Source organism: Gambusia affinis, linkage group LG19 (genome assembly GCF_019740435.1).
Source record: "Gambusia affinis linkage group LG19, SWU_Gaff_1.0, whole genome shotgun sequence".
NCBI lineage: Eukaryota > Metazoa > Chordata > Actinopteri > Cyprinodontiformes > Poeciliidae > Gambusia > Gambusia affinis.
In genome coordinates this window covers 17,713,726-17,725,773 of record NC_057886.1, presented here as the reverse complement: position 1 = coordinate 17,725,773, position 12,048 = coordinate 17,713,726, and the positions used below count along the sequence as shown (strand labels likewise).

The 12,048-nt window shown below is 37.8% G+C and overlaps 1 protein-coding gene across 1 annotated transcript in view; it reads right to left on the bottom strand.

Moving 5' to 3' along the window:
• plekhh3 (pleckstrin homology, MyTH4 and FERM domain containing H3) overlaps positions 1 to 12,048 on the bottom strand; it is a 38,115-nt gene that overhangs the window by 14,877 nt on the left and 11,190 nt on the right. Inside the window, exon 3 of the mRNA XM_044100086.1 lies at positions 2,866 to 2,960. Within this exon, the coding sequence (XP_043956021.1) occupies positions 2,866 to 2,960 (95 nt within the window). The remainder of the gene's footprint in view (positions 1 to 2,865; positions 2,961 to 12,048) is intronic.

The window sequence follows — 12,048 nt, the reverse complement described above, 5'->3', positions numbered from 1 at the left end:
TAAGCCACCTGGTGCAGTTCTAGGTGGTATTTAGGAATGGCAGAGGAACAAATACATGGCGACTTCATGTGAGAGCACATGGCTCATTCAGTCCATCTTGGGAATACTTTTAAAAGGGACAATTAGGAAGTAGACTTTCAGCCTTGAACCCTGTGAAAACTAATGACGCCACGATCAGCATCACAGCTTCCTCTGTGGTTAGCAAGCTGTGTGCCACCTGTCAGCCAGTGTTTATTTCGTCGGCATCTTCCTTCTGTACTTGCTCTCTTCCTATTTCCTTTCATCTTTCCCATTTCCCCTCTCTCCCCACTCTGAACCTTGATCCAGAGTTTTCCCAGGCAATATAAAGATCCCACTGCTTTGGTGCTGCTCAGAAATAAAAATCTATTGACAGGTATACCAAGATTCCTGTTTAAGGATACCTCCATATAAGAAATAAGTGTATTTTGTATCTGTTAAAGCACCACAAATAGCTTAGGTAAAAAAACAAAAAAATTATTTTTTACACCACATCAGATGAATTCCAAATCAAAACCTGGCAAGAAATAAATAAAAATCATGAGCTACAGCAGGGCTGAGCTTACCAACGGGCTGGATGTGGAATGATGGAGACAGACAAGCTGTCTGGGCAAAAGCCAAGGAGAGAAGGGTACAACTGCCTTGCTGACACCCCCCTCTCCCATCACAGAGACAGGATGTCCCACAGATGCAGTGCTTTTTGGCAACTTTAACCAGTGTGATTATAAAAAAAGCAGAGAAAGGAAAAGACAAAAAGGGCAGAAGAGTCCCCAGACCCCCTGTGTATAACCCTCTCAGGCTCTTCCATCTGGATCCCATCTCTGTAGCCTGCTAATGTTTCCCCTGAGGGCCACGGCTCGCCCTTAATTTGTTTCATTTGTGACCCCTGACCTCTCAGTGCCCTGCCCCCTCAAACATAGATTGAGAAAACAATCTCTCTCTGTGTATTTCCATTTTTTCCCCTCCAAGCCTCCTACTGCTTCCAGAATACTGGATTTTTGTTCCACGAATTTAACAACGCATAATGTTACTGTAAAAAACAGTCATGCACTCAAATTTGTTTGACTAAGATATTCATTGGAATACCTTAAAGGGGAAACATCTATGCCAGTTTGTTTGCATTTCATTAAACTTGGGAAACATTTTGCTTTTTAAAAATAAAATTAGAGAAAAACTTCCAACTTGCCCACAAACAGCAAAAATAAATTCCTACCATTTACCAACAATAATGTTCTTTTATGACATTTGTAAGTGGCAAGACGAACTTTACATTTGTGGAAAATAAACTTGCATAACCTTTGTCTTCTTTTGGATCAGATACATCCAGACTGCTAAGCTGCAGTTTACTGGAGCATGCAAAGCCATGCATCATGTGAGGAGTAATTTTAACCATAAATCAACAAAGGTATGTCAATAAACCAATGTCAACATCTCTTTCTGTCACCACTCCATGGGTTTTACAATTTATCCTCACATCATCAGTCTATATCTGCATTGGCAGTGCCCTATTTTAGATACTGGGGCAATATTCGCCCCACGTAGCCTCAGAATGTCTAGTTGGGGGGGAAAAAAGACAAAAATATACAGGAAGAAAAATGCACTAATGGAGGCATTCTTCAAAGTCTTATTGAGAAAAATGAGCAGAATTATCAAAGACTCTCAGATGTCCCTTAACGAAAATGCGTTTACCAGTGCAGTCTAGTGATTTCTGATCAAGATTGCTAGTGCAATGGTTGGAGGTTATTTAATGCAAAATGTGCTTTTATCTAAACTATTCCCTTGTAGCTCTGTTTGGCTGCATCTTTAAGATTTAAATCCTTATGCATCGCATAACAATTATTTTTATTATCATCTCCCTTGTCCCAAAGTGTGATGCTGCCACCACCACAGTCACCATGGTGGGTAACATATAGTAGGTCAAAATTTAAGGGTGTTTTTACACCTGATAGTTTGGTTTAAACAGGGCTAGTGTGAATGCAAGCACCCTAATTCTCTATTTACAAATTAGGGAACTTCTGAAGGCTAATGGCTACACGTGATTTTATGTAGGATGTGTAAGAATAAAGGGGGCTTGATTCATATACAAATCTTCTAGATACAAAAAAGTTGCATAATTTTTCTTCCTCTTCACAGCTAATGGTTCAATTAAACACAATGACGTTTGCATCTCCAAGGTGACACAATGTCTAAAAGTTCAAGGAGTGTGCAATCTTTTACAAGGAAATGTTTTCAAGAAAATCCAACAGTGAGAAATGAAGGGTGCATAGAGAGGAGGGCAAGTCAGAGATGCATGGCAACTGCAGTCAGAATTAGGCAATCTGCTTGTGTCACTATTCCAAACAGGACACAACACATCCAAGCAACAGCATTTTACTGCTCCCTCTCAGCAGAGGTGCAGAGGTGAAAGAGAAAACATATTTGTACAGAAATATCTCATGAGATCATTAATCAAAAGTGGTAGACATGAAGACAAGACCACTGATGCCAGTAGTTCTCATAACATGAACACAAGAAGAGCGGCAAAGACAACAGACAGTTTGGATCATGAAATACCTTCTACAATAAAGTACAAGAAAAATGCTAATCTAGCACATTTAGGTGTTTCTACTATTTAGAGTTGCACGTTTTTATCTTGTAAAATATAAAAATCGGAGTTCATCAAAACATCCAGGAGTTGCTTTTTTTTCTGTAGTTTCGTCTATCAGGAATTCAGTTAACATCAACGTAATACAAAGAAGATATGTGAAGGATTTTATTATGATGCCACTTGAACACATTCTGTATTTTATAACAACAACTGAATGCACTGATGATGATTAAAGTGTAAAGTAATAACTTCAGACTCACCTTTTACTATCAGATCTGGTTCTTCATCCACCCCCATCCCATTTTCCTCATTGGTTGGTTTCTTCATTTTTACAGGTGACTGAGAGACAGTGTGCCTGTGCAGAAGAGCAAAAAGAAAATGTAAATAACCCAGCTTACCTCTCAACTCAAGCCTTCCTCTAAAATTGGCCGGCTACTGTAACTGGCTCAGAGACACACTGCTGGCCATGAGACCCAACTTCCAATCACCATGCCACTCTCTGCCAACTCAAAAGCCTGTCACATACTCTTAAGTGGAGAAGGTCAGACAGGGGGGATTGAAAGAAGTGCCACAAATATCCGGTGTCTCGTCTTTTCCCTTCTCATCCTCTTGTTACCCCCACCCTCCCCTCAGCCCCTCCACCCTCTCAGCAAGCAATCCTGCGAACGCACATTGATGCACGGCAAGCCACTGTGGACAGCTAGAGTCTCTTTTATCACTTTGGCTGGCGAGCCAAACAGGCGACTGAAAATAAACGTGACAGGGCGACGCCGGGCTGACTCCCAGCCAGCCAGCTTGCTCCGGTCAGAGGAAGGCAAAAGGGTCAAGAGGTCACATCTTGGATAGTTAAAAGAATAAACATCAAAAACATCTGTAAATCTGCTGAACGGCTGCTCTTTCAACCATCAAGCAGCTACCACAGATAGATTTTAACTTTAGCATCTGGTCTGAAATTGGCTGGTGAAAACTTGCTTTTTTTCCTCCTTCATAAAAGTTCTAAAGCACATTTTCCAGATTTTTACTTCCAGTTTTGCTGACTGTGTGGAAATTTGAGGACAAAATCTTTGCAAAGTTAAGTTTCATTATCAGTTTTATCATAGACCAAGAAATGAGACATAGCAGGAAAAGCTTTTGTGTAAGGAACTGCTGTATTAAAAACATTTGTTGTGGCTTTTTTTTCAATGACATCTGGAAATTTTTAGAAAAAGTTGAAATCTCTAATACATGGAAAATCTTTAACTGGATTATCATAGATTAAAATATAAATCCTTCAGATGAGAGTTAACCTTAAATTTTAGAAAAGTCCAAAACTGGAATTTCTTTACTTTGTGTGGCATTTTAACTGAATACATTTCAAGAAGCTTGGGTCCAGTTAGAAACTCAGACATAGAATGGCCTTACAGTCAAAAATGCAGTGGCATGACTCTTTTCTGGTTTCTGATTGAGTGTATGTCTGGTTGTTGGTGACAAAAAACAAAATGATCAATAAGTTAGACAGAAACGAGCAATTTTTATGTGGTAAACTAAAGACAAAGGTCCACATTTAAATATGGATTTTAAATCAGGATTTGTAGAAAATCTGTATAAACTCCATAGTTTTCAAGACTGAATAGGAACCTTGTAGTTACTTAAGAATAAGACCAGTTTTTAATCTATTAGACTGCTGAGAGATTTTATCTCTCCTCGTTTATTTATCTAATAAGTTGTTTATTTTCTCCATTTCCTGGGCTGAAATGAGAGGTTCAAGACTTCCTGTCCTCCTCCCCCTCTGACCGCCTCCTGGGATTACTGATGAGACAAATAAATTGGGCCCTGCTTCCCAGAGTTATTGTCCTCCAGCCACCCAAGCCTTCATCAGCTGATTTATGCCATTATCGATCAGATAAGTGCAGAGGGTTCCTCCACACGGAAGGCAGTAGTAAGCAATAAATCCCAATATACCCTTATCTGCTTAGACTCATCTTACTGAAGACTGCTGAAGTCATTTCTCAAATGATTCCCAAAGATATCTCTTTATGATGTTTAATTTGCAGATGGTTGCTCCAGTACAGAGACTAATGTTCAGATGGTAAAATGTATCAAGCCACAAGATGTTCCTTTATACGTGAGGAAATTGATATTCATCATGAATCAAAAGCAGAACCGAGAGAGACTCGGGGGTTGGTCATCTCAGGTCATATGGTATCACTACACCAGTTTCTCTGATGAAGTGGTGAACTGCTGGCTATGCTTAAATGCATTAAAATAAACACATAAATGTGACGACATCTCTTATTTTGGGTTGTTTATGAGCCCTGTTGCATAGCAGAGACAGCCAGACAGCTCAAACTGGATGCAGACAGTATGTATAGAAACACTCCCCGAGGGGAGCTTGTGGTCTGGCATTCAAAGTGCCCATGGTTGAAGCTGAATCTCTTGACTGCTGTTTGCTACTGTTACAATGCCAAAATAGCAATTTAGCATACACAAATAAACTAATTTACTGAGGAGAAGCCTCTGGAGATGCATAATCACTAGAGTGCCAGAAACTTTTAAACTATCAAGTAACTAATTAAGGGTGAGTTCAAAGAAGGTAAAACCTAAATGACTCTCATGCTAGAGTTTCAAGCAGAAATAAGTAACGTAAAGTAAAAAAAAATAAATAAATTGCACCAATATGTGATGGTGAAAAAGAAGCTTGCCAAAACAGAAAAGCTCTTTGCCTACTAGTCCTGTGTATAACTTACAACCCTCACCTTCTTTATGGTCAAGACATCTGGATTATGGCAAGGAAATAAGGACTTTTCTAAATATTTAACCTGGATGTAAACAAGTTAATCTTTCTGTCAAATTTGCTTTCCCTTATGGAAATAATGAGGGATAAATAAAAAAATCTTGAGTGGTTGTGGGAAGGATATAGGAGAGAAAAAAACTTAATCAAGTCCCAGTTTCAACCATTAACAGGAAAACATGTGTGGCCTTTAAACTGAGTGCTGCTTGTTAGTCTGCTTTAGTATTGTATCCAAAAAAAAAAAAAAAAAAAAAATCAAGGCTAATGTCCAATAACCTTTACTGAGACTGCTTGTTAATGTGGAAAATCAGCTAAGTATCATAAATTGCTGTTTTTGTTGTCAGCATCACTTAGCAGACAGGAGCTATTCAATGTTATAAAGATAAAATAAACTCATTTGTGACTGTTTCCGTACAAAATACACTGAAAATGAGACAGAAATAACAACATTCAAACACTTTAAAAGGAAATGAAGTTGCGTTGTAAAATCGGATAACTCTTTAAAGGTGTAGCTTTTCTAGGTGTTGTTTTAACAGAACCTCACAACAAAAGTTTGTAAATAGATTTTATGAGAGTAATCAACATCAGTGAAAAGGATTTTGCAGATTTCTTTTTTGAGCATACATGTTTCAGCTCAAACAAATTTTACTAACACAGACAGAATTTAGTTTTTATGTGATGATTTCACCAATTGGATATAAAAGCCATTCTCATCAAATTAGTCCTATGTGGGATTGTAGCATAGCAATTATAATTGCCCCACTTGTCACCAGGGCAAAATAAATGAGAAACTAAGATATTGACATCTGTCAGTCTCTACAGGGTCACAAAGACATTTTTAAGGCATTGAGACACCAGCAAGAGCGAGCCAATATCCACAAATGGAGAAACTATTAAGCAGTGGTAAACCCTACATGAAGTGGTAGGTCTATCAAAATTGCCATAGGAACAGACTGACAACTCAACCAGGAGGTCACAAAAGAACTTAGAACAATATCTAAAGCTCTGCAAAGCCTCATTCGCGTCTGTTATGGTCACAACTAAAGATTCAATTGTAACAAACCAAACCAAACAAAAACTCCATCCATGGGAGAGAACCACATGGATGGAGTGGTTATTATTATTCAATATTTTTGAATAGTCTTTATTCAAGACTGTTGAAGTAAAGACAATAATTTTTACTTAAGATTACTGAATATTGAATAAAGCCACTATTCAAGATTCAATTATAACCAAACATAAACTATATCCACGGGAGAGAACCACGGTGGAAACCACTGCCGAGCAGAGAGGACAGTTTTACAGTCATCAGAAAGGAACTTGATGACTGTTTTGGAAAAAATATTCTGTGCCTTTATAACTAAAGTGGTACTTCTGATTACATCTGTGGATAACATTAAAAAAGCATTTAAAAAAATACAATACCCACAGTCAAAAATGGTGGCGGTAATGTGATGGTTTAGGACTACTTCGCCAATGTGATAGACGCAATGTTAAAACAAAGAAGGGCAAAAATTCCTCCACAGCATACAATGTGGTCATGATGGACGATCCAACTATGAGGTTTATGAGGCAATTACTATTTCACATTGCTCCAGGTTTGTCTGAATAGCTTTTTGATATCCTGAAGCCTAAAGCTGGTTCTCCAGACCAGAGCAAGCTATGAATGCTTAGACTAGTTATCATGGCCACTGATGATGGGGGATAAACAGTTTTCCTGTAAGTAACTTAATATAACATTGGGATATTGAGCACCGCATACATGAGCCTGATTGACAGAGCTAAGACCCTGATCCTGGCTCTGGCTGGTTGCTTCTGACTGGGTGTGATGCATTTCTGCAGATGGCAGTAGGACCACAGGGAAAAGGCAGAGGAGCTAGCTTTCTTCACAGATTATCTGCCTCATGTTATATTGTCTGGAAAAACAATTTTGTTTGAAAAGTTACATACTGTAATATATAAATAAATCAAATAACCCTCTTTCTGTCCCCATCGCACCTTATTCGCATATTAAAGTTTATTTCAGCATCTGAAAAATACAAGTACGAAAGATGCCAAACAGACGAAATCTGTAAGGGAGCAAATACTTTTCACAGCACTATACAGCATGTAATAAAAAACAGTCCTAAAGCTTAGAGCGAGTATTTGAGCATAATTGATGCGTGGGCTTTGCATCTCCGCAGCTGTCCAACAGCCCCACTACCCCAGTCTAACCTCCAACATCTACTGCTACCACCCCCACATTCCCAGAAGCTCCAGCAGAGGCGGTGGTGATGAGGCCTTTAGCAGGCAACTTCCTGTGGAGTGCAGGAAACAATTTGATATGGGGATTAGGCAGCATGGAGAACAGAGTGAGCACACATCTACAGACAGCACATTGCTCTCATCTCCTCCTGCTAACTCTTCCCTCCAGGTATAAATGAACGTAACAAGAAAAGTGTTATTTTATTGCATCACCACAAGACCTGGTGGTCAAATCTCAAAATGTGTTGAAAATTATAGCTGTGTGGTTCGAGATCAGCACTCTTAGTGGTTGTACTTTGAGAGACGCTAACATGTTTGTTGTTATGCTACAGCAGAAAGCTGTGCAACAATGAAAATGACAGTTTAAGAAAGTGAAATGGAAAATGTTGGCATACGAGATCCCTGAGATTAAATCAGATGAGTAAATAAACTCCCGGCAGCTCCACCAGTTTAATAACACAGGTCTACCAAAATCATATTTGTTTAAACTCACAAAATAAAACAAGATCAGTGAAACAAATGCATCCTAAAGAAACTTGCAGGTGTGCTTAAGGTGTGGATCAGGTTCAGTTGGAACGAGATTTACTGGACATTCTGGAAACTTGAATGTTTCTTGATTCAACAGTTTCAGGTGGATATTACTCGAAAGATGGTGTGTGCATACATACGGAGTCTTTAAGAAGACTGATCAGTTCAAGCAGGTGGGAACTAAGTGGAATCACAGGAAGAAAATAAAACCTTTCCTACCATCTAGTCTGAAATATTTATAGTTTAGAATGCAAAAGATTTGCCAAAAAAAAAAAGAGGTAAGAAACTAAGATTGTTTGATTTCCACTATGTGGTTAAGAACAAAATGGAATCCACTGCAAAACATAGAATCTCATACAATTTGCTTGCATCAGTGAGAGAGGAAAGCTACAGTATATAATAGTTTCTGATGTACACGTATTGGCTTCTCTCTCTTTTCCACAAATGCAAAACAGAAAACAGTTGGCTATGATAAAGAGGCTTCCTGAAATAAAAAAAACCAAAACGCATCCTATCCATCAAAAAAAGAATAAAATCAAAGCTTAGTGGCAGATTTAGAGAAGGAAATTTTATTTTTCTATGAACTGGGAGAATGACTGTTCTGTAGGTTTTGCGTGGATCCTTAAGAATACCCATGTACACTAACAGTCAATGAGCCATATCAGAAATGGGGAGAAGCAAGCTAGTGTGTAATAAAGGCACATATGAGCATTTTCACTCTCAGTTTCACCTATAATAATGTTTAAGCTACTATTCTTATACGTAACAAAATGTGTACTGCATTATACAAGTGAGGGTCTACTGAAACTAGGTATATGGCTGTGATTGAGAACTCAAAGATATGAGAAAATAAAAACTAAACTTCTTGACATACTTCACTGTGTCCATGGACATGAGCCACTTGGACCTTTCAGATTAACATGTGTCCCTGTTACTATTCTTAGCTCTGCTGCATAATCACATTTCAATTGAAAAGTACAGTTTTCACTACAGGGAACCAAAGGGGGCAAACATGTCCTGGTTTATACACCATATACTCATAGGAGGAAAAGAAAAGAAAAGAAAAAGAAGAAAGTTGCAGAATATCAATGTAATTTTAAAATCCTGCCCGTCTATGAGTATAGAAAAAACAGCAGAGTTATCCTTGCTGTATTTCTTTAAAATAAGTTTTAGAGCCATTTTGTGTTTTGCTCCTGATCAAACCATGTTTTTCTGATATGGATTTGACAGCACCCTCTGACTTGAAGCATTATTGATTACAGTTCCTGTCAACATGTCAACATAGTCATTTGGGTCGCACGCAGGCGTGTGCAGAGACCGGCAAGTACAGATGATATGTACGTGTTTGCAACAGAATTGTTATGATTCCGCTACAATGGAGGATTTGCAAGCAAGAAGAGGGTTTTTAAAGTCATGCCAAATTCATGTGAATCATATTTAAATGTAGAATTTCAAAGGTCAAGGTCACAGACTGATGAAATAAAATCCTCCACAGGACTTTCTGCTAAAGATCAAAATTGCTGACCATCAGACAACCACTATGTGTGATAGTATGATGCTCTCTTCCTGAAGTCCTGTGGTTTATGCAAGATTTAACAAGGCAGACATTTTTCTAATTTCTACTTTTATCTCACCAGTCTAGAAAATACTTTACTGAAAGTCTTGGAGATCATTAAAATGCCTTGGGGAAAATGTGGGAGAGCGATGTGTTCTTATTCAAAAAGTATTTTTTGCCCATGCATGGACTTTTTCTCCAGCCTCTTATTTATTGCTAAAATTATGAATGCTGAGTAACTAAACTTCTTGGTTTAATTTTCTTTGGTATCTTTTGCATGACTCATCAATGTCCTTTTGGAGTAACTTTGGGAAGTACATAACACTTTCATGGTTTTACTATTGGAGTATAATACCCCACCGTGGTGCCCTGGAGACTCAAGGCCTTGGAAGATACTTTGCAACCCTTTCCAGACTGACTGATGTCAGTGAATTTTGCTAGGTAATTTCTATAGATTAGGAAACTATGCATTGCTTTTTATGATCTTTTGGGCTACGTCATGTTGTCAGACAGGTTCTATTTAAAGAATTTCTTATTCTACAGACCTGGCAGTAATTAGGCCTAGGTGTGGACAGTTCAACTGAACACAGCTTTCCAAAAAACAAAAAAATGGGTTAAATCAAAGTTATTTAGTGATTTAATGAGGAAAGTAATTATTTTTACATATAACCAGAATGGATAGCTTTTTCACTTCTTCTCCTTAGTAAGCTATTTTGTATTTAGTCAATACATTCTCACAGTGTCAATGTGTTGACAGTTTGGGTTAGGGGTGAGGGTTATAGCTAGGGTGGTACAGCAAACATCTTAGCACATGCTTGTACCTTTCAAGGTACCAAAAGCTGTACTTGGAATTAGATCAATCTCGCTAAAGATAAAAAGATTATAAAGCTATAATTTGGATTATACAGCAGATTTACCAGTAACAAGTTACAATAAAATAACTAATAATAGTAACTATTTGCCTATCCTGTAAAGTAGAGGGGTTAATTGAAAAATGTCCCGTGACATACAGGAAAAGGGTTAAAACTTGAAACTTGGTATAGCTTAGAATAAAATGAACATGTTAAATTAAATGTTTCACTACAACACTTTGGCTGTACAAATTCAAGACGATAATAAAAGGCAAATAGGTTTTTAGAAAGTCAGAAATTCGGAACATGTAGAACCAATGTTTTATTACAATTGGAAGTGAAATTAGCACAGGAAGTAAATCCTAAAATGTACTTTATAACTTGGGAAATTTTTTTGTCTGTAGCTCATGTATTAAATATCAGTGCTCGCTCATAAGGGAACAAGTTGTGACTGTCAAGCTGTCCTGAACAGAAGTCTCACAAATTCTCACTTCCCCCTCTGTGGTGATGAGGTTGACAACATGAAATTAGCAGCAATAGTTCCAGATTATGATGAGTAACTGGGTCATGAATTTTAGTTGGTGACAACACTTTTTAGCTAGGTTTTGCACAGTAACTCTTCAAAACTCAGCATCTTGGATTGAATCAATCAGCAGGAAAAATAAAATAAAAAAGGCCAAATTAACAGTCTATAGTTGGTTTAAAAAAGAAAAACAACAACTAATTTTAGCTACTGTAGCTGTATAATTTGAAAAAGATAAACCGCTATCTGTATTTCACAAACTCTTTCTGGTGCTGACTAGCAGATCAATGCACTTGCCCAAAAGGTCATGGATTGGATCAAATCAACCACACACGGGCTTTAACTACATATTCCAAATAGGTCAACACACTTAATGACTAGATTAACAGCAGACATTTCACAGCCAGCACACTTTGCAATGGTGACATCAGCATCAGCAGTAGTGACACACTTTAAACTTAGCAATATGCATAAGCCAGTGAGTTTGTGACCCTCAATCTGGCGGTAGCTTCAGAAGTGATGAGTAATTGATTTCAGTCCAGGCTTTAATCATGAAGCAGTGACATTAATTAAAGTTAGAAAATGCCGTCCTTGCTCTTGGGCCACAGTGACCGCAGTTGAAACATGTACCAGCATGCAGAGCAGAGCCTTTTAAATGCAACAGCATGTGGAGCTGCAAAAATTTATGATGCACAGATAAACTAAAGGAATGTCTGTAAACCACATATATATGTTTACATCTAGATCATTGAAAAAGTATTTAGCCTATACCCTGTTGAGCTTTCCCACATTTCTTCATGTTGATACCACAGACAGCAATGTATTTAATTGGGCTTTTATATAAAGTAAAAGGCACAAATCTTCTATAAGTCTTTTGGGGTATGTCTCATACATTTGAAAATTAAAGTTTTTGACTACTATAAAAATTTCAAGCTCTTGAACTATATTCTGGTTGCATGTGGAGAATACTTG